General features: G+C 40.2%; 1 protein-coding gene across 6 annotated transcripts in view; it reads right to left on the bottom strand.

Annotated features, from left to right (window-relative positions):
* PDE4D (phosphodiesterase 4D) overlaps window positions 1-19,491 on the bottom strand; it is a 574,358-nt gene that overhangs the window by 15,179 nt on the left and 539,688 nt on the right. For 5 of the 6 annotated variants that reach the window (XM_063128044.1, XM_063128045.1, XM_063128046.1 and 2 more), the window contains exon 7: window positions 3,099-3,192. In XM_063128044.1, coding sequence (XP_062984114.1) covers window positions 3,099-3,192 — 94 coding nt within the window. Of the gene's footprint in view, window positions 1-3,098; window positions 3,193-9,859; window positions 9,960-19,491 lie in introns of those variants that run through there. The other variant, XM_063128049.1, reaches the window with a different exon arrangement.

Below are 19,491 nucleotides of genomic sequence, written 5' to 3'. Positions count from 1 at the left end.
ATCAAACCCCCTCCCACTACATGTGGAGAATTTATATGTCAGGAAGAGGCTAGATTCTGATGTGAGGATGTGTTCAAATACGTGACTCTTCCACTTGCATTCTGAGATGGTACAGTCGTGTAACTACTTGGATTAGATCTAAGGCTCTAATCCTCCATCAATTTATGTGCTTCAAAATCCTATTAAAATGAGTTGCTCTTACAATGAATCTGTGTTGTCTAACTCGACACAGGGTATCAGCCCTACTTGTAGGATTGGTCAGATTATAGGCCAATGGTGAATATACTCCCCTTAGGGTGTTTTTTTTCTTTACGTGGAAACACAGACACTGAATTCTCGGTGTTCTTCAGTGAGTTGGGGCGAGAAGATCCTTCTAAGTAGGTCATATCTGCAGGCAATCTTTTTCCAGCTTTTTTTTTTTTTTTAAGTGTCTGAAACTAGGCTGATAACGTCCCTTGCCAACTTCATGAAATTCAATTTGCTAGCTAATCCACTAGCAAATGAGAGGGGTGGAATTTTAAAGGATTTGTTTCAGGTCCATCAAGACTAACTAGGAAAAGAGCAACTATAGCAGCCTTCCTCAACCTGGGGCGCTCCAGATGTGTTGGACTACAACTCCCAGAATGCCCCAGCCAGCTCTGCTGGCTGGGGCATTCTGGGAGGTGCAGTCCAACACATCTGGAGCGCCCCAGGTTGAGAAAGGCTGAACTATAGCATCGACAGGACAAGTTATGTTCTGTTAAGCACAGCAAGCTACTGGCAACAGGAGTCTCTCCAACCTATTTCTGTTTCCCCATTAGTTTATAATTACTGATAGAACCGTAAGTTGGCTCTTGTGATTTGGCAACATTCTATAAGCCGTAGGCAAAACGAGCAGGTTGTAAGACTGGGTTAAGGGTGCCAGGATTAGCTCTACAGCAACACTGGTTGGCCCTCTCGTGCTGGTGCTCCGCTCAGCCCCAGCAATATCCCCTTTTTATGGCACACTGATGTCATGAAAGTAGGTTATGTACTTCTGCTGGAGAAAAGCACCCCATCCACTATGCAAGACCCAACTAGTCCTCAATAAAGTCCTGAAGCAACTCCACTTTTTGGCCGGCTATGAGTGCGGATTTGTACTATGTATAATGTGGTTGGATATCTATGCCCCATTTGCCAAGTGTGGAATGTCAAATTAGTTACAGTGGTACAAGTCAATATTGCTGAGTATATTATTGCTTAACAATGATTTGTACCCAAATGGTGGGCTCGTGCTAGCAAAAAACAGTTTAAGCAGAGCACCTATTTTCCCCCAATCCCCACTACCAATTACAGCCACCCATGGTCCCCCAAAACCTGCTCTGGGGGATTGGTGGATCCTCTAGAACAGCATGGGATATTTTACAGAGGGCTGGATATGTAGGGTGATTGGCAAAACTTAAGTACCCTGCCTTACATAGAATCATAGAACAGTAGAGTTGGAAGGGGCCTACAAGGACATGTGCATAACCACTTTCCATTAGCATAACCCAATGTCTGCACTGTTTATGTATAACACACATTATATATTTTTAAACAAACCACACCACACAAGTAATACTTCAGAGGACTATTCCTGTATTATCTTTTCCAAGTCCTTCCTCTTTAAGCATTGTTTGACTGAATGTATTCTCCAAAGAAGAGCAAAGTTGGATATGGTCTGCATTATGTTTATCAGACTTTGGGTCAGCAATGAGAGAATGACAGTGTGCCTAGAGATGTAATATTTCTGGAAATTTTAAACCATGGTGCGGGGGGATGTCTGTTTTTTTCCCTGCAGGGAAAAGGACATGGGAGGAAAATTGAAATATATGCGATACTTATTTTTTTTAGCATTCTTTACAGATCTAAAGTCATTTTGTTACTTTAGGAACATAGAAAGTATTATGACTAACTTGGATTTGCTTGTAAAAGTATTAATAAAATTTAAAATATGTAAAAGTAAACGCAGTAAATTTGAAATTATTGTCTGAATAAACTATACTTTTGAAGTTAACATACCAAAGATGATAATTTTATGAGAAAGCCAAGTTATATATTGTAACTTTTAGGTTCCTATTTTGTGTCTGACCAGAGGAGCTTCAGCATGTAGTCCTTGAAACATCTGAATCCAAAAGCCAAACAATGTTACATTATGGAGTGTTCCTTTTCAGTGCTCTCCTTCAAGATACTCCATTCCATTCACACTCCCACCCAATGTTCTACGCCCCACTCCCACAACAGTCAAATAACATTCCATGGTCACTGAGCATGCTCAGTCCTTATGGGGATAATCTCCCTGTTTTTGCTGTCTAAGGGCACAATCCTATGCATGTTTAGACAGGAAAAAAGTCTACAACTCCCAGCATGCCCCAGCCAGTCATGCTTTCTTTCTTTTTAAACGTACATAGGATTGAGCCTTAAATATTTTTTGCATTTCTTGAAACCGTAGGTTTCCCCCAGGCCTGCAGACACCTCTCTCCCTCTTGCGTGTGGATGCTGTTTGGCTACATGAACAATGGCCCTCACACCTGAACATTGGAAATAGATAGAATGATGAGAATACTAAATAGAAGAAAAGATAAGCTTTGAAAATAGGTTGTCCAATAATACATAAAACAATACAATATAATAACCCACTTTTTTTTAGAGTTCCTGATAATTAACATGTCCTCTGCTCTTTTAAGAGGTGTTGACATTTAAAGTCTAGTATAGATTTGGTACTCCACCTCAGAAGAGGCAGATGTCTGTTATCAGCCAAGATAACATGTTGATTGTGGTGTCATACAAAATACACGAGCACAGCCCACACAATGCACACAGTCAGTGAAAAGTTGCAACATTTGGGAGCTTTGTCCAATGGAACTGAGCACAATAGGGCCACATTCAATGTACAGGAAAGCCTGTGTTGTAAAAAAGAGGTGAAGGTTATATTTTATTTAATTATTGATGATGCATGGAGCATATTACAAAACAAACACTACAGAAAGAGATGAATTGCTACAATGTTATAATGGCTATAATCTGGATGTTAGTGTAGGGTGGCGGAGAGGAAGGGAAAATGCAGTGAAATGAACAAGGAGTTCCAATCATAAGCTTACCTAAAAATGTGTTGGATATATATTCAGAGACCTGATTGCCCGATCGGCTCATTTCAGATAAGTGTGTTAGCTCTCGATTGAGCATTCTTTTAAACTGTAAAGAAAAGTAAAAACAGCACATATCAATGACCAAGAAATGGATCCCTTCGGCATAAGAAATGCAAGATGCATTTAGTAGACATATTCACATTTTTAATTCACTAAACCACCTCAGTTCAATTGCATCATAAAAAGTAAAAACAGATTTCCAGGACAAATGTCAAAATAGGCAACACATGCATTATCCTACACAATTTTACATAAATAGATGCCAAAAACTGATTGTGGGCATGGGTACATATCAATTTCACTGCTGTCATCAAATGTGCTAGATTTTAATTTAAAAAACAAAATGAATCATTTGAATGTTTGTAATGTATACACACATCCCACCTTTGTTCTACAGAAGAAAATAGCAATGTTCTTGAGTTCCCCCATATTCCAACGTTTTTCACATGATGTGTACAAGCCATTAGCTAAACTGAAAAGTTCAGCCCACATGAACAATTTGAAGCAGTCTTGTAGGACAGAGTAACTAAAAGGTCAATAGTTCTTATCTATTCACTAAAGGTTTATCTATGTATCTAAACTTAGGCGTCAAATTTACAAAATTTCTACCCAAATGCCATGGGAACCTGAGCACTGTAATTTTCTCAAAGCACAGTGTATGTACAGAACGTTAAAATCACATTTTTAATAGGATCATTAAACTAGAGATGGTATAGACTGTTCTAATCGTGACAGTAACATGTTCTCTAATGGGTATTGCTGCACTGCTTTGTCTACCAAATTTGTACATAAAACTGGGTTATATTACCCTGAACTGCATGAGTTTAGTGGCAGGCTTCTTCTGGCAACAATTTAGCAAGCACGTATTTGTGAGATTTTGCAAACAGCTTAGGATCTGGGACCACCTGTCTTGTTAATATGCCAGGTTATTAAGATCTGAAGGAGAAGCTGAGCACTCCCATCCCTTGCAGGAGCCTGTTTGTCAGAAACACATAAAAGGGCTTTTTCTTTGTGTTGTCCCCAAACTATGGAATGCATTTCCTCAAGAATTACGATTGGCGCCCTTCTCTTGGCTTTTAGAAAGTGTTGTGAAGACACGTCTTTTTAATTCAGCCTTTTAAATTGTGTAGTTTAAACATTTTTAATGCTGTTTTTTATTGTGCTATTGTTTTATTGTTTTAAATTGTTGTACATCACCTTGATGGCTTTTTAGCAAATAAGACAGTATATAGAGGAAGAGGTATGGGGGAGGGTGATATACATTTGGGAAATAAGTTTGTAGAAAAGTTTGTGCAGCAACAACATTGCACAAGGGAAATCCCGTTTTGACCACTTCTACCAAATGCAACGCTGCATTATTTTTAAGTGTTCCAGGTCTGCAGAAATTTAGCGAGAGGGCTGAGGATCCAATGGTGGGCCCACTTGTTTCAGGCTCCCAAGAAAATTCCCTTCTGCAGCAGCCACTTATGGCTCAAAGCAGCTGCCCTAATAATTTCTGCTTGTTTTATGATTCCGGGGGTGGGTGGGTGGGTGTCTTTTAGCACTTCAGCCCTAGGTTCAGGCTTATGATCTTTGGGGCGTGAGTGGAAGCGTATAGTATCAAAAATGCTCAAAGAAAAAAGACTCAGAATTTTCATTTCTACATGGACAAGGTGTTTAATAGTTAGGGAAATGTACATTTTGATAATAAAAAAAACCAAAAAAATTCAACATACGGCAAAGACCGCCATCACACTCCATAGAAATGGATTGTTCAGGCTATTTGCTTTCCACCTTGCTGTTAGGAAATGCTCTCTCATATGGCATAAAACAATGGGCCATTTTGTACAACACAACAGCCCACTGTGGCTGCCATTTTATATTTCCAACTCCTCTTGGGGGATGTCAAGTTGTGTGAAACTGGCGAGCGTGGGTTATTCGAGGGCATAACCCTAGAATAAACCATGGGTTATGCAAGCATTCTTTAACCTTCGCATAACCCATGCTTGCTGTGTTTGCATGACACAACCATCCCCAAGCAGGGGTTGGATATGCAAATAGTGCCCAGAGGCGCTACGGCTCTTCATGGGCTAAATAATCCACAACAAGTCATGAGAACCAGGTCACAGTAGCTTTCCCCAGTACCAAGGGGCATTTTCACACATGAGGCTTAAAGGCTCTTGCTTCAACCAGGTTTTGAATGTAAAAGCTGCATTGTCCAGGATACACATTTGCATTACAAATTCTTCCTCCCTTTACATACTCAACTTTGAAGTACACTCAGATGAGATAAACAGTACAAGTAAAGCTCAGAGCTGATTTAAATCTTTTCAGAAAATAACCCCATGACGGGGAGGGGGGGATGCGCATGTTTTCGTATTCTACTCTTGTCAACTACTTCAGCATGCTAACCATCTCCCCACACACTACTTATGTAAGGGTGGCAAATCGTGGGTTAATTAAACCATGGTTTACTGTGCTACATGCCAGGCATGTTCTGCAGCCTTTTTGAATATTCAACACCCAACTGGGCCAATCGTGCTATGTGACATCCAAACCTGGGCAACCCACAGTTAACCTAACTACTAATTGTTGGTTGCTTAATAGCCAGATCAGGGGTTAAACATTCAAAATGGCCATAGAATGCACCTGGTATTCACCACTGCAAATTGTGGGTTAATTATGTAAATCAACAGCTTTTGAGCTACATAACTTGAAACAAAATTTGGGGCAAGGGAGGGACGATGGTGCATGGATATAAAACCTATTCACACTCTTCCTTTCCTTTGCTTCAGTCACCCATTTGCTAATTTTAATTTTTTTCACTCTTCTTCCTTCATATCTTATGTCTGTTTTAGATTGTGAGCTTGAGATTGGGGAGTGTGTCTCCTTCTTCCCTGAGCAATGTCTATAAATACCATTTTATATATTTCCTCTGTGTGCAAATGGGCTGGGGAGGGGAGGGACTCTATCACTCAATATTCCCTGCCTTCAGAAACAAGTGTTCATGTGCTAAGTCCCTCCACTGTTCTGAAGAGGTAGAGGGAAACAGGTCATTGTTTTGATCCTTAGTATATTCCTGCAAGGCAATTCCATGCAGGAAAATATGGAGGAAGTCAGAATGACATTCCCCCCCCCCATCCCGTCTCCCCCCACAATCTCTCAAAACTGCTCCAGGCACATTTCCCTGTGTTGCTCGGAAAATATCTGAGCCCATTGGTTGCCTCAGGACTGAAGAGAGTCTGCCTATTTCACCTCAGAAGTGGCTATTGGGCAACAATTACTTCTATGAACAGGGCTGGCTCCAAGGGGGTCCATGGGCAAAGTTCCCTTTTGTGGGCCCTAGTGGGTCCACCTGCTTGTGGTGTCAGTAGCCCAAGCACCCCTATAAATTCCCCACAATTCCACAAAGTGACACTAGGTCAGGGGCAATGAGAAAGATTTAAATGGTGGCTAGATCCATCTACCTCCTGCTGCTCTGAGTGCTGGGCCAGATAGAAATAATTAAGAGAGCTGCAGGGCAGGAATTAGCAGTGGACCCCACGAGGGTGCTAGGGCCCTAGCAGCTGCCCAGGGATGCCAAGTATTGATGCTGGCCCTGTACTCAGCTGTTGTACAAACATCACTATTATCCCATAATATGTTAACCTGTTACTGGATTTATATAATAATTTAAAAAACAAGCAAGCCACCCCTCTTCAATAAAGTTCTCTTTGATATTCTTACATAAGATCCATCAAAAAGCATGGGGGTCATGCCCTATGGTGTGTTGGAGTCTAGATGTTCTGTGCTGGATAACACAACAAGATCTCAAATCCTCATGCTTGTCCTTGGTTTAGATAATGAGATGACTACACACAGTCTCTCTTGTTAATGCCAGTCACTCTTGGTGCTAGGAGACAGTTGCTACCGATGTGGTCAAAGGGGAAAGGAGAGAGAACTCTATGACCTCATGTCTGCCCTCATTTTACTAGGACCTGCCGGTGTCAAGGTGGTTCACCCAGCAGATAGGGAAGGTACAGGTAGCAGATATAACATAATCAGCATAGAAAGGTAGAGAGTATATTAGCTGAGCTGAACATACTCCTATTTTCAAGCTCAAGTTTCCTGTTGCTCTCTCAATTCTTCCCAATTTCTCATAGTTCTGAAGGAGTGTGCACCATATGAACCGCCCAGAGAGCTCTGGCTATTGGGTGGTATAGAAATGTAATAAATAAATAAATAAAAATAAATATGCTTGGCTTCAGTAAGTTGCAAGATAGACTAGCTGGGCTAGATAGGCCTTTGGTCTGATCTAGCATAGACTCTCATATGTTCTTACACATAAGATTGCACAGTTCCCAACTACTTCAATCAATGGGTCTTAAAACTGTGGCATTTCCTCTGCTCTTTCCTTATTCTCTTCACCCCACTAGCTACTTCTGGTGTACATATTCTCTGAAGCCAGATTTCCCACAGGTCTGTAATCCCATATATATAAAAGAGAGAGCCATTTTTAGAACAAGGCAAAGGCTTGAAGTGTGACCTATAATAGTTTTTGTTCTAGAAAAATAGATATGTCAAAAAGACTAATTTACACCAAGCAATCTGATCCATAAACTAGCTTTTCAATTTTGCAAAACCAATTATTTCAGCCATAGGTCTCAATGGGCACCAGTAATTTAATTGTAAAGTTTGAAAGATATTTCATTGCTCCTTTTATAAATTTTTGATATATACATTTATTGTTGAAGACAAATATGGAAAACTAGTTATGGGAACATTAGTTGTTTACCTTTCAAAATAATTCACTGAATAAGCTCCCATAGACAACGGATTTCTCTCCCCACCCACCAAACTACCCCTTTCATACAATGTGCACGGAGAGTAATAAAGCAGAAAAGGTAAAAATGATTTATTCAGTAAAAGGAATAATCAACAAAAACACACTACTACACCGGTACTACTGAAGACGAATATTATCATGTCTCATCTGTCAAGGCTCTCACACTGCTTGCTAAAATTTAATTAGCAATAGTGTTTGCACTTAAAACCTCGATGCCCTAATAAAAGATCCACATGGCCTACATGGCCTCTGCCATCCACAACTATCGCCTATACAACAGTTGGAGATTTGGAGTTGGGAGAGAGAAAAGGGGGATTTGCTTGAAGATAGTTGAACACACACACACCCCAAACATGAGATTCTACTAAATTTGTATCTCCAAGAAGATCCAGGCAATGTGGATATGTGGCTCTTATCCTATTTCAGTGGCTTACCCAAGGCCACTGGGCCTTGGGTAAGCCAATGACCTTCAAAGAAGAGCAGGGATTAGAACCCAGGTCTCCCTAATCCAGTTCCAGCACTTTATACTAGAGAATCTCTCGTCCATATCAGTTCTTAGTATTATCAGAGTTCACCGTGCTAACTCTCTATATTTGCAATTATAACAAAACAAAACAAAAAAGGGAGGACAGGTGACTTCGCTTGTTTTTGCATGCAAGGTCACCCTTGCCAATTTAGGATATTAATCTGTACTTGGACGAGAAACAGCATGATATATGAGGGAAAGTAGTATGGACAAAAGCATGCTCCTGAAAAACATGAGCAAAGTAGAAAGCCCCATAATAAAAGAGCATAAACAGAGAAGAAGTTGTTGAGGTTGTTGTTGGGGTTTGTGTCTATGTGTGTGTGCAAGGGGTCAAATAATGTATGAGACCAAGCCAACTGGTCTCATACATAGGAAAGCTGGTTCTTCAAAGATAACAGATGGACATTTTTTTTAAAAAAGACACTGAGGCGGGGAGGGGGGGAGAGTTTGCTTTAAAAACAAAGAACCTGATGCCATAAGTAACTATCTCAAAGTTTAGGGTTCAGAAACATTTTAATTTCTTATAACTGAAGGAGAGTAATTCTCTTATATCAGGCTATTAGGTTGCACAAGGATCAACATCTTAAATAGACGCTAAAGAAAAAAGGTGATTTTTGAACAGTCACAGCTAGACTAATTATTATTGAACACAGTACAGATAATTTAAAAGTATACTATGGATACTATGGTACTAAGAGAAAAAAGTGCATGGTTCTGTCCTAGGCTTACTCAGCATTGTATATAACAGCATGTGTAAGTACTGAACCAAACAGTACACAGCTCAATGTAACAGGAGATAAGCCAATCTGGGTTTCATTTACAGAAGCCTTATAAATCAAGGTTGATTCTCAGCAGGTCTGTATTATAAGGCACTCTATCATTGAGGGAAGAAGACTATTTCCAGTCACTATTTTAGAGAAGGCTTTAATCAATACAAGCTGTGTGTCACATAATGGAAACTAGAAAATGCAATTAAAATACAGCTTTGGTAACTGAGATCTTCATACATTCAGAAAATAATTTGAATGCATGCATTCAGCCATTATCCTTTGCATGCTCTTTAACTAAGCTTTCCTTGGTTAATGGAATAGGGCACAACAGCCCAAGACAGAGATTTCCCCAAAAGCAGCCTTTGACTTGATTATAGGCACATTTAAGCATGACTGAAAAACAGACGTCTCTTTCCACTTTATCAATCATAAGCTATTTTAATATCCCAATACAGCCTTGGGCTATAATACAACAGATCAATGCTCAAATGATTATCTCATTTCTGACATTTGGCTCCACAATTACAACTGTTCATAATTTATGCTTTCATGCAAACAAATATGGATACAAAGTAAAAAAAAAAAAATCAAAATAAATCCAAAACATTCCTACCTTTATGTAGCCCCAAGACACTGATAGTAAATAGTTTGCTTCGGGCATTTTCGATTTTTTTAGTGTTACCAATTAAAAACAGAAATGTTCAATCCTCTGCTGTTATTGAGATACAGGGGTGGGGGGGGAAGTACGTTGGAATGGTGCTGTGGATTCTTTTAAATCAAATTCTGTTTCTCAGTTTGTTAGTTCTGTTGATCTATAGTTTCCCTGCAATTAGGTACACAAGAAAACGTCTAACTGGCATTCCAACAGTGGGATCTTCTGATTATATAAGAGCCGTTTGCAAAATTCCAAAGTGCTGTAAAATTCAAGGACCTGGTTGGAAAGACATATTGCACGAGCTGAAGAGAAATCTGAAGAGCGGACACAGATCTGCATATTTCCAGAACACCACGACTTGATGAATTATGTATGTCAAGATGCTCAGCTGCTGGAAAAGACTTGTTCTATCAACAGCCTACCAAATAAGGATCTGCAGGGAAGCTACAACCAGTGTCAAGTAATCCCTCCTCCCATAAACCTCAAATAAGAGCCAATCATGCTCCAGCCAAAAATATATAAAGAAGCAGAAGAGAAAGCCGTGACATGTGTGTGCTAGTTTCTGATTGGTCGGCAAGGGAGAATCTCTTGGGAACAGGGTAGTTCTCTTCTTTTGTGTTAAATGCCATTTAATAATGGCTTCCCTGCAGCATTACTTCGAGGTAGACATGATTAATTAGCTTAACTCTCTGTGTGTGTGAGTAGCATTTAGTAGCTCAATGAGAGGGGCTCAATGAACCCATGCAAAGAGGCAGAAGTGGCTTTTCTGCTAAGGCTAAATGCCATTGGCTTAGGTTCTTTAGCTTTCCACATTTTTTAAAAGGGCACATTTTCTAAAGCACACACACACACACACACACACACACACAAAGGAAAGCTTTACAAAATTTTAGGCCAACCCTTAAGTTCAGCTATTCAACTACATTTCTTTCTGACAGCATCAGTACAAGAAGAATCACTGTTTGTGACAGAAATGGGATGTGCATCAACCTGCACTATTTCAGACCAGGTGTATATGTTTCATATAGAAATATGAACAAAGAGCCTAAAGTCAACAAAAAGGATGCTGAAGCGCTGCAGCTTTCCTGCTTTGCGTCATAATGACCAGAATCAATTTATAGAGGGAGAGCAATGTTAGTGTGCTGCAGCAAACACAAGGGAGAATCTTGTGGCACCTTAAAGACCAGCAGCTTTATTGTGGCAAACATTCACAGAGACTAGTTCCCACTTCATCAGATGCAGAAAGTGTTAACCTCAGTGTTATCCACTTATGAAATCATGTGGTAGGATTTGTATATGTCCCTTATGAACTTCCTCTGAAAACAGGTAAAAAAAGCAAAGGTCTATTTTTATTTGTGAACCATCTGAGTATAAAATGCAATGTATGCAATGCAATGCAAAGTGAGTAGGCAGTACAAGGCAAAGTGAAGCAGAATCCTGTTAAGACATTTATGCATTAGAAAAACTCTTCCAGGTTGTAGAATTTAATTGGGAGTATGACTTCCATACTATGTTTGTGAACTTAGTAGACAACACTTTTCTGAGGCCAAGTTATGACACATATGACAGTCCAGCAATGAAACCAGGGTTCATTTATTCAATGGCTGAATGTGTTCAATAGTGAAAACCAGACAATGCCTGGGCTCCCGCCACATGATTACCCACATTCAAGGTTGAATTTGGTTAGTATGAGTTGAGTGTGGATTGTCGTTGAACCATGGGTTGTTGTGTTGTCTGAACTCAGCCGCAATAACAAACCACAGTTTGTTAACCACAAAACCCCACAGTTCATAGCCCAACAACAAACCATGAGTGACAGGAACAATAATGCTGGCAAGCTTTAAGGTGAATGGTGCTGCCAAAATCATGACCAGTGCCAGATTTCGTGATCATGTTACCCCATTATATCAGCTGCACTGGTTGATGATTCATATCCAGTTCAAGATGCTGGTCATCACCTTTAAAGCACCGAAGAGCTTAAGACCAGGATACCTTATGGACCATCTATGCATGTATGAATTTGCTCACCTTATGATTTTATCTCATCAGGGTCTTTCAAATGTGCGGTTACCTTCTTGGTCAGCAGCAGTAGCATGCTTTTCCACAGTGTTATCCACTATGGAACCCTTTTCCATAGTGGATAACAATCTTGCCTTTTGAGGACTTCTCCAAAGAAATTTACAGTGCAATCCTATGTATGCTGACACAAAAGTAAGTTCCACTGTTGCCAATGAGGCTTAATCCCTTTGCTGATTCCCACTGCTCAGATCGGTCTTGATGCAAGCGGGAGGAGCTAAACAACCCAGGAACGGTCAATCCCTGGGTTGTTAGGCATAACATGTGAACCAGGAATTCTGTAATGTTGGGGGAGACACAACCCAGAATTCCTAACTCACATGTCACACTTAATAACCAAGGGGCAGAGCTTCCCTGGATTGTTTAGCCCCAGAGGAAGTGATCTGGTGGCAGGAACCAGCCCACTTGCTCCTTCCCACTTCATTGTCAACAACCCAGGGTTTAAATAAACACCTTGGTTATTGTGGAATCCAAACTGGGCCAGAGAGGCACTGCACATCTGCAACCACTCTTGTCAAAAACAAACATACTTATCTGGAGTAAGCCCACATGAGCACTGTGGAACTTACTTCTGAAGACCTCATGTAGTGGATTCCTCCTGAAAACTTGTCCCTTTCAGAGAGTTTTTGATTTTTCTGCTTAAGAACTTGTTTTTAGCTTTACCTCTCTTACTGTTTTAATTATACAACCTTATCTGCTAAAAAGCCATCAATGCAGTATTTATAGCTTGTAATAATTGTTTTTAACTTTTACTGGCTTTTATTATTATTGCTATTCTTGTGATTTTTATGTTGCTGCTTTTTGCTTGTTGTCAGTCACTTTGGACATTTCTTTTCTGGAGAGGAAAAGCAATATACAAATCTCTGAAATATACAAACATGCACTCACAGTGTGTGTGCGTCAGATGTGTCTTGCGGTCCCTCCCAGTGCTCTTAATGAGGCCTGAGACCCAGCCCAAAATGAATCTTTATCGCAGAACACACACTTCAGAATATTTTCCAATTCACACAGATTCCTCAGTAAACAGTTTGATATGAAAATGGTTCCTTGAAGGTGGAACATTAAAAAAACAAACACAATAGCTTTAGGACAAGGACATATTGCTGTTGTGTTTGAGCTGTGTAATCTGTGAAGGGTTAAAAGGAGATTGGCTGTAGCCACACCTCCTCCCATAACTCAGTCGGTGGAACTTAAGTTCTGTGTCCTTCTCCCCTGTGTTTGTGAGCCTCTGAACCAGTTATACTTGTTAGCCTTTTAATAAAGTTGTTCAACTGTTCTCCAGAAGTCTGCTATGGTGAATGGTCAGCAGAGAGGTGGGCAATCACGTGAATAATTGCACAGGGGATCCAGACAAGAATATTACAGTGTTAACATTGTTTCATTGAATGATGGTGTTTTTAGATAGAGTGGGTCAAATACGAACCAGCATCTATTCACTTGTATAGATTGAAGTCATGTTACAGTGCAATCTTCTATATATCTATTCAGAAGTATGTCCCAATGAGGTCAATAAGATTTGCTCCTAGGAAAGTGTGTACAGGATTGCAGCCTCAATTACTTTTGCAACATATGCGATTTTGGAATTTCCTGATGTACACTAGATAGTTCAATTTCATTCTGTTTGTATTTACTGCCCTCTAGTGATAAAAATAATAGCTTAAAGCAGATACTTAAAAAAAAAGAAGTTTTGTTACCCTGCAGACCATTTAGTAAGATTTCCCTGTTCTTTGTAGGACACTGCATTTTGTATGTCAAGACAAGCACACATGAGGGTGCCTGAAAAGCTTGCAAATTAAGATGCAATTCTTACAGCATGCTGAACTTTAATCAGTTCTAAAGTGACAGTGGAGGTTTTTAACCCTTTCCTTGCACGCAGGGAAAAAAGGGGGAAGCAGGCAGGCCTGAAGCTTGATCTTCATGGGTTGAGTAAGGCTTTGTCTAGCAAGCTTCCAGGTGCTGTCTGCAGTCAGGCTCAAAGCCCTATTCGGGCACAAAAGGGATGTGCAACTTCATGCCTCGTGACTTGCAAGAAGCATGAAGCCCCTAAAATGGCTGGGCAAGGTATAAATCAGCCTTCCTAACATGGTACCCCCCTCCAGATGTATTGGGCTACAACTGCCAGCGGTGCCAATTCCGGCTACTGGAGGGTCCTTGGGCAAGACAACCTCATGGTGCACCTCTAAGTGTTTGTCAGCATTGTCCTGAGAGCTGCTGCTGCTGCTCTTCCTCATTACTGTTACCACCTGCTTGTTTTGCCAGCCAGAGAGGCAATGAGCAAGCAGGCATCATCATCTACTGCTCTTTCTTCACATCTCCACCATTGCCTGGACCAGAGTGAGAAGCAGGTAAACAAGCAGGTTGCAAGGACTCTTCTCAGTCAGGCCCCTGATAGGAAATGGGCCCCTGGCAGGTACCCAACTATGTCTACACTTAACACCAGCCTTGACTTCCAGCATCTCCCAGCCAGCCATGCTGGCTGAGGGATACTGGGAATTGTAGTCCAACACAACTGGAGGGCACCAGGTTGGGGGAAAGCTGGTATAAATACTCAAATACTGGTCTGTTATGTTCCCTGGTCAACAGAACAGCATTTTTCTGCACTGCAGGCTCTATCTCAAGTCTACAGCTCCAGTAACTAACCTCAGGAATCTTGGGTTAAAGGACATACATTCCAGATCTAGATTTGTCTACAGTGAATTAGGGCTCTGACAAACATTAACTCCTGCACTGTTTTCATTAAGACAGAGTTCAAGTAGCACAGACTCTTCTTTAAAGAGGAAGACTGTACTCCTCCTCTTCCTCTTCAATTGTATGTTCTTATAAACACTATCAGAGGACTTAGCTAGACCTAAGGTTTATCCCGGGATCATCCCAGGGTCATCCCTGTTCATGTAAATGACACACAGGGGATCCCGGGATAAACCTTAAGACTAGCTAAGGCCAGAATATAGCAGAAGTGAACTATAGGGTATCACCACATGCTATTCCTAAACATGGACCTCTGTATATGTTTGTGTGTTATATACTCCCATAAGTAGAAGTGTGTCATTCCTTCCTGGATTACCTCTACAGGACTAGTTAACAACATTAATTTGTAGATGTGAATGCAGACTTGGATATGGGGTGGGGGATGGGGTTGTGGGGAGTGATTCTCTACATTGTCTTTAATCTTTCCTCCTTTTCCACAAGGCTGACTTGAAATCCAGCTTCAGGCAAAACAAAAGGTTAGATATAGTGGTAGCTGTGAGACCAGTCTGTTCTCTCACCAGATAAGAGAGAATGTCATAATATAAGTCCTTTATACAACAGCATAAACTAAAGTTTTATTATTGTACACAAGATTTCAGCATTATATGAAATGGTCTCAGAGGTATTGGAGGGGAAAGCAGAATGTACTAATGTATTTATTTGAGAAACTTATATCTGCCCGTTCCATTATATATATGAAAAAACCCACAAAAAACCTCCAGGTGGATTACATTAAAATTAAAAGCAACGATAAAATGTCATTATAAATAAATAAATACTATGACAGAAGAAATCCAGGAAATGAGAGTAGCATGTTTACTAAATGGCATTTCTAATGGAGCTATCCTGGCTCATAAGCATATCATAAAAATATTTCAGAACCCTGCTAGAAAAGAGGGAACTCCAAATGACACCACAAGAGGGCCACACCTGACAACTCTATTCCCTTCTGCCTTCTTCTTCTTCTTCTTCTTCTTCTTCTTCTTGAGTCGTGTTTTGTAAGGCTTCTGAGTGGGAGTTATGACATTTCTAAGAACTATACAACACTTTCCAGGATGAACGCGTTACCCAGTAATAGTATAAATGTTTAAAAGATAATTATGAAAATAGCATTTCTGGTGAGTTGCCTACAAATGCTTCACTATTCTTCAAACTTGAAATTCAGTAAAGTCGGCTTCTAAGAACTTTTTTTTTTTCAGTTGAAGAAAAACTGTTCATTTAGGTTCTAAATGGTAAATTGCATTAAAAACTTGCCTCCAGAGAGCACAGTGTTCCTATAGAAATAGAAGGAAAGGCAATGGCACTGAACGATTAGGGGGTGAACATGTGCAACCATGGCTCTGTGGTAGAGCATGGGTTCTGCATGCAGACTGTTTCAGGTTCAATCCCCAGCTTCTCCAGGTATGGCTCAGAAAGTATCCTTCCTAAAGTCCCAGGGAGCTGCTGCCAGTTAGTGTGGACAACACTGGGCTAGATGGACCAATGGTCTGAGTCAGTATAAGGCAGCTTCCTATGTTCCTAATCCCAATACTTTCTGATGGAACATTGGGGTAATACTAGCACTTCCCAGTCTCAAAATGGAGAGATATACTGAGCCATATTCAAGTACCATGAACCATCTCAGGCTTAAAATAGCCTACAATATACAAAAAGCTTGAAAGTCTGCAGATCATGGCAGGATACAAAATCCAGCAACCAATAAATTGATTATTCAGTGAGTAAGGAACACTGAGATACTGGGCTTTGCTTGTAATGTGTGAAAAAGGCAGATTATTTGGCTAAATCTACTCCTAGTTACAGATTTGGGATTCAGAGGACTGTTCAGTGTTTTATTTAACCACTGCATTATACTAACTTTCATTTTTAAAAAGAGATAAAAGATGGTTACACATACATTTTTTAAAAACAAAAGTAGTTTCATCCAGTCTTTTTAAAAGCTGTTTGCTTAATTTTGTAAAAGTAACTTTTATCAATGAATAGATGTGTAACTTAGTTAGGAAAAAATATTGCTGGACAAAACAAAATTAAGATAGCAATGCATGCCCATACAAGCATACTTTTATCAGAGGAAGTAGAAGTAAAATGGAAAGATAGGGCAAGGTCAGCAAGTTTGAAAACACAGGAAACCAGAAATGTGAGGAGCCACTTCCTAAGGCCAGGGCATTTAGGGTCATGACTGAGAGTTACTGATGGTGTCTGTAAGTTTCTGTCCTGCAGCAGTACGTAGAAGCATGCAAACCGAAACAGATGATGAAGTAGCAATTGTGGAATGAGTGACGTTAGACCTTTAAAGGAGAATGCTAGGAACCTCAAAAGCAATTTCTAAAACATGTAATCAGGTAAAACAACAATATCAATCCTATGGGGATGACAAGAATGATCTGCTGGTAAACCCCAAAGTGCAATTCTTAAGCAAAGTTTTAAAAATGAAAAGGTTTAAAGGACAACAACAAAACTCACAGGCAAAACGGGAGTATTTAAGAATGAGGACTTGGAAACCTTCCTTCTCACCTCCTGCAGGCAGCGGTGAAATTACCATTGTTATCTTATGTTACCTGGTCCACAGTTTTGACTGTTCTGAGATCCCATACACCGAGGGAAAAGATCCAGCCCAAGCCCCACCATTTTCAATGGGAGAGATTTATAAGCCTGGGACTTGAAGTCTCCTTCTCTTTCGCTTGGATTATGACCCAAATTCTTAATGTCTGATGTAGCTACAAACCATCATCTTACCAAGTCCAAAACGCAACAAACATAGGACCCATAAATCAAATATATGCCTCCTCCCTTTCTATACAGGGCACACACAGCAACAATGTTTGTACTATTTCCTCTGTATTCCTGAGGGCTAAAATGTTGCTCTAAAGAATGAAATATAATTTTAAACATCCTAGAAGCAAAAGCTGGAACTTAGGCAAGCATCCTGTATTTGTTACAATCTTTGAAGTTTGTTTAAAAAATAATAATAATAATGCAGCAATGATATTATTTTATTTTCAGTGACAAATGATATTTCTCTGGGAGAGAGAGCAAGCTGTAACTTCAACTAGTTTGCCTTCTCCAAAGAAATGTACAGCGTAATCCTATGAATGCTCACTCAAAAGTAAGTTCCATTGTTGCCAAGGAGGCTTAAACCCTGTGCAGATTCCCACCGCCTAGATCAGTCTCGCTGCAAACAGTTGGAGCTAAACAACCCAACAATGCTCCATCCCTGCGTTAAGTGTGAAACGTGAACAAGAAATTCTAGGTTGACGGGAAAGACACAATCCAGAATTCCTAGCTCACACATCACACTTAACAATCAAGGGATGGAGCTTTCTTGAGTTGTAAAGCCCCAGCAAGATTAGGTGGCAAGAACCAGCACACTTGCTCACTCCCACTTCGTTCATGATAACCCAGGGTTTAAATACGCACCTGGGTCATTGTGACATCCAAACTGGGCCAGGGAGTCAGTGTACATCTGCAGTCATTTAAGGACTTTGTCCAAAACGGACTTAGTTGTAACATCTGTTAATTTCATAGCTCTTACTGTTTCAACACAACCACACTAATAGCATGGAGGGGAAAAAATAAGAACTCAATGCAAAAGTACTTGTTTTACCAACTGCCAGTTCTAAAGACAAGGCTGCAAACTCATACAAACTTGACTAGTACACTTGCATAGGACTGTGCTTCTAATCACAAGCACAAGTAGTATTTTCTGTCTAGTACATTGATGATAAACATTGTAAACCTGAATAGATAGTTACTCCTCAGCCACACTAAATACAATTCCTCTACAAGGAGCTGATCTTGTCTAAAAGTTCCCTAGAAAAGCACAGGCTGTGTTTCAATTAATGCTGAGAAATGTCTCAACAGAGATTTCCAGCACAGTTTAAATGGCAACAACGGCAGGAAACTAAGCAATGAATGCAGAATTACAGGGCTTTGCATGGATTGGTTCTTATTCCCAGTACATGCCCAAGATCCAAGTGGAATCTGGGAAACCGGTCATTTCTGAGTTGAATGACCTGCAATACCATAACAAAGTATCATCATCCCTATCTCCCCACACTCCAATAAACCCCCAACGTCTAGGGAAGAAAGACATGAGGTGTCATTTTGTTTTCTCTTCCTTCCATTTCTAAGATTTATCCTTAAGAAAGGATGCTAGGTTCCAACAATTCTGAAGGATAAATGGGATAGAAGACCAAATCCAAGATCTACTCAACAATCTAGTAGAACTGCTTTCCAACTCCTCTGAATCTGCCCATTCTGCCCCTCATGTGGCTAATCCTGTACCACTGAAACTCAAGTTTCCCCTCTTGCACTTAGGCTTCCAAAGACTGCCCCCCATGTGCTCTCACCATTCCTTACGTACCAAACCGTAATTCCCAGTCTCTGTCTTTTTCTTGCTGTATAGCTGCTATTAGGGACCATAAGGAAACATTGTTAGGCTAGTGCTAAAGGTAATAAAATACTATTTCCCCCCTGTCAATATTGGTGACAAAATAAATGGGTTTTCTTTACGTTTAAGATTTGTCAGCTTTCTTGAGCTAATTTCCCCATGGTGTCTAGTACAGCATACAATCTGCCGTGTGTGTGCCATGCCGCTGGCCAAAGATTCTAATATTATGTGTATTTATATGTATGTTTGATTGAAGACATATGACAGCAAGTTTGGACTGTGACCCTTATAGTAAACTGAACAAAATGATGATGATGATGATGATGATGATGATGATGAAGATGATAATTTAAACAACCTTTAGCAATTATTACCAAAA

This window comes from Elgaria multicarinata, chromosome 6 (assembly GCF_023053635.1).
Source record: "Elgaria multicarinata webbii isolate HBS135686 ecotype San Diego chromosome 6, rElgMul1.1.pri, whole genome shotgun sequence".
Classification (NCBI taxonomy): domain Eukaryota; kingdom Metazoa; phylum Chordata; class Lepidosauria; order Squamata; family Anguidae; genus Elgaria; species Elgaria multicarinata.
This window is presented reverse-complemented; position numbering and strand designations above follow the sequence as displayed.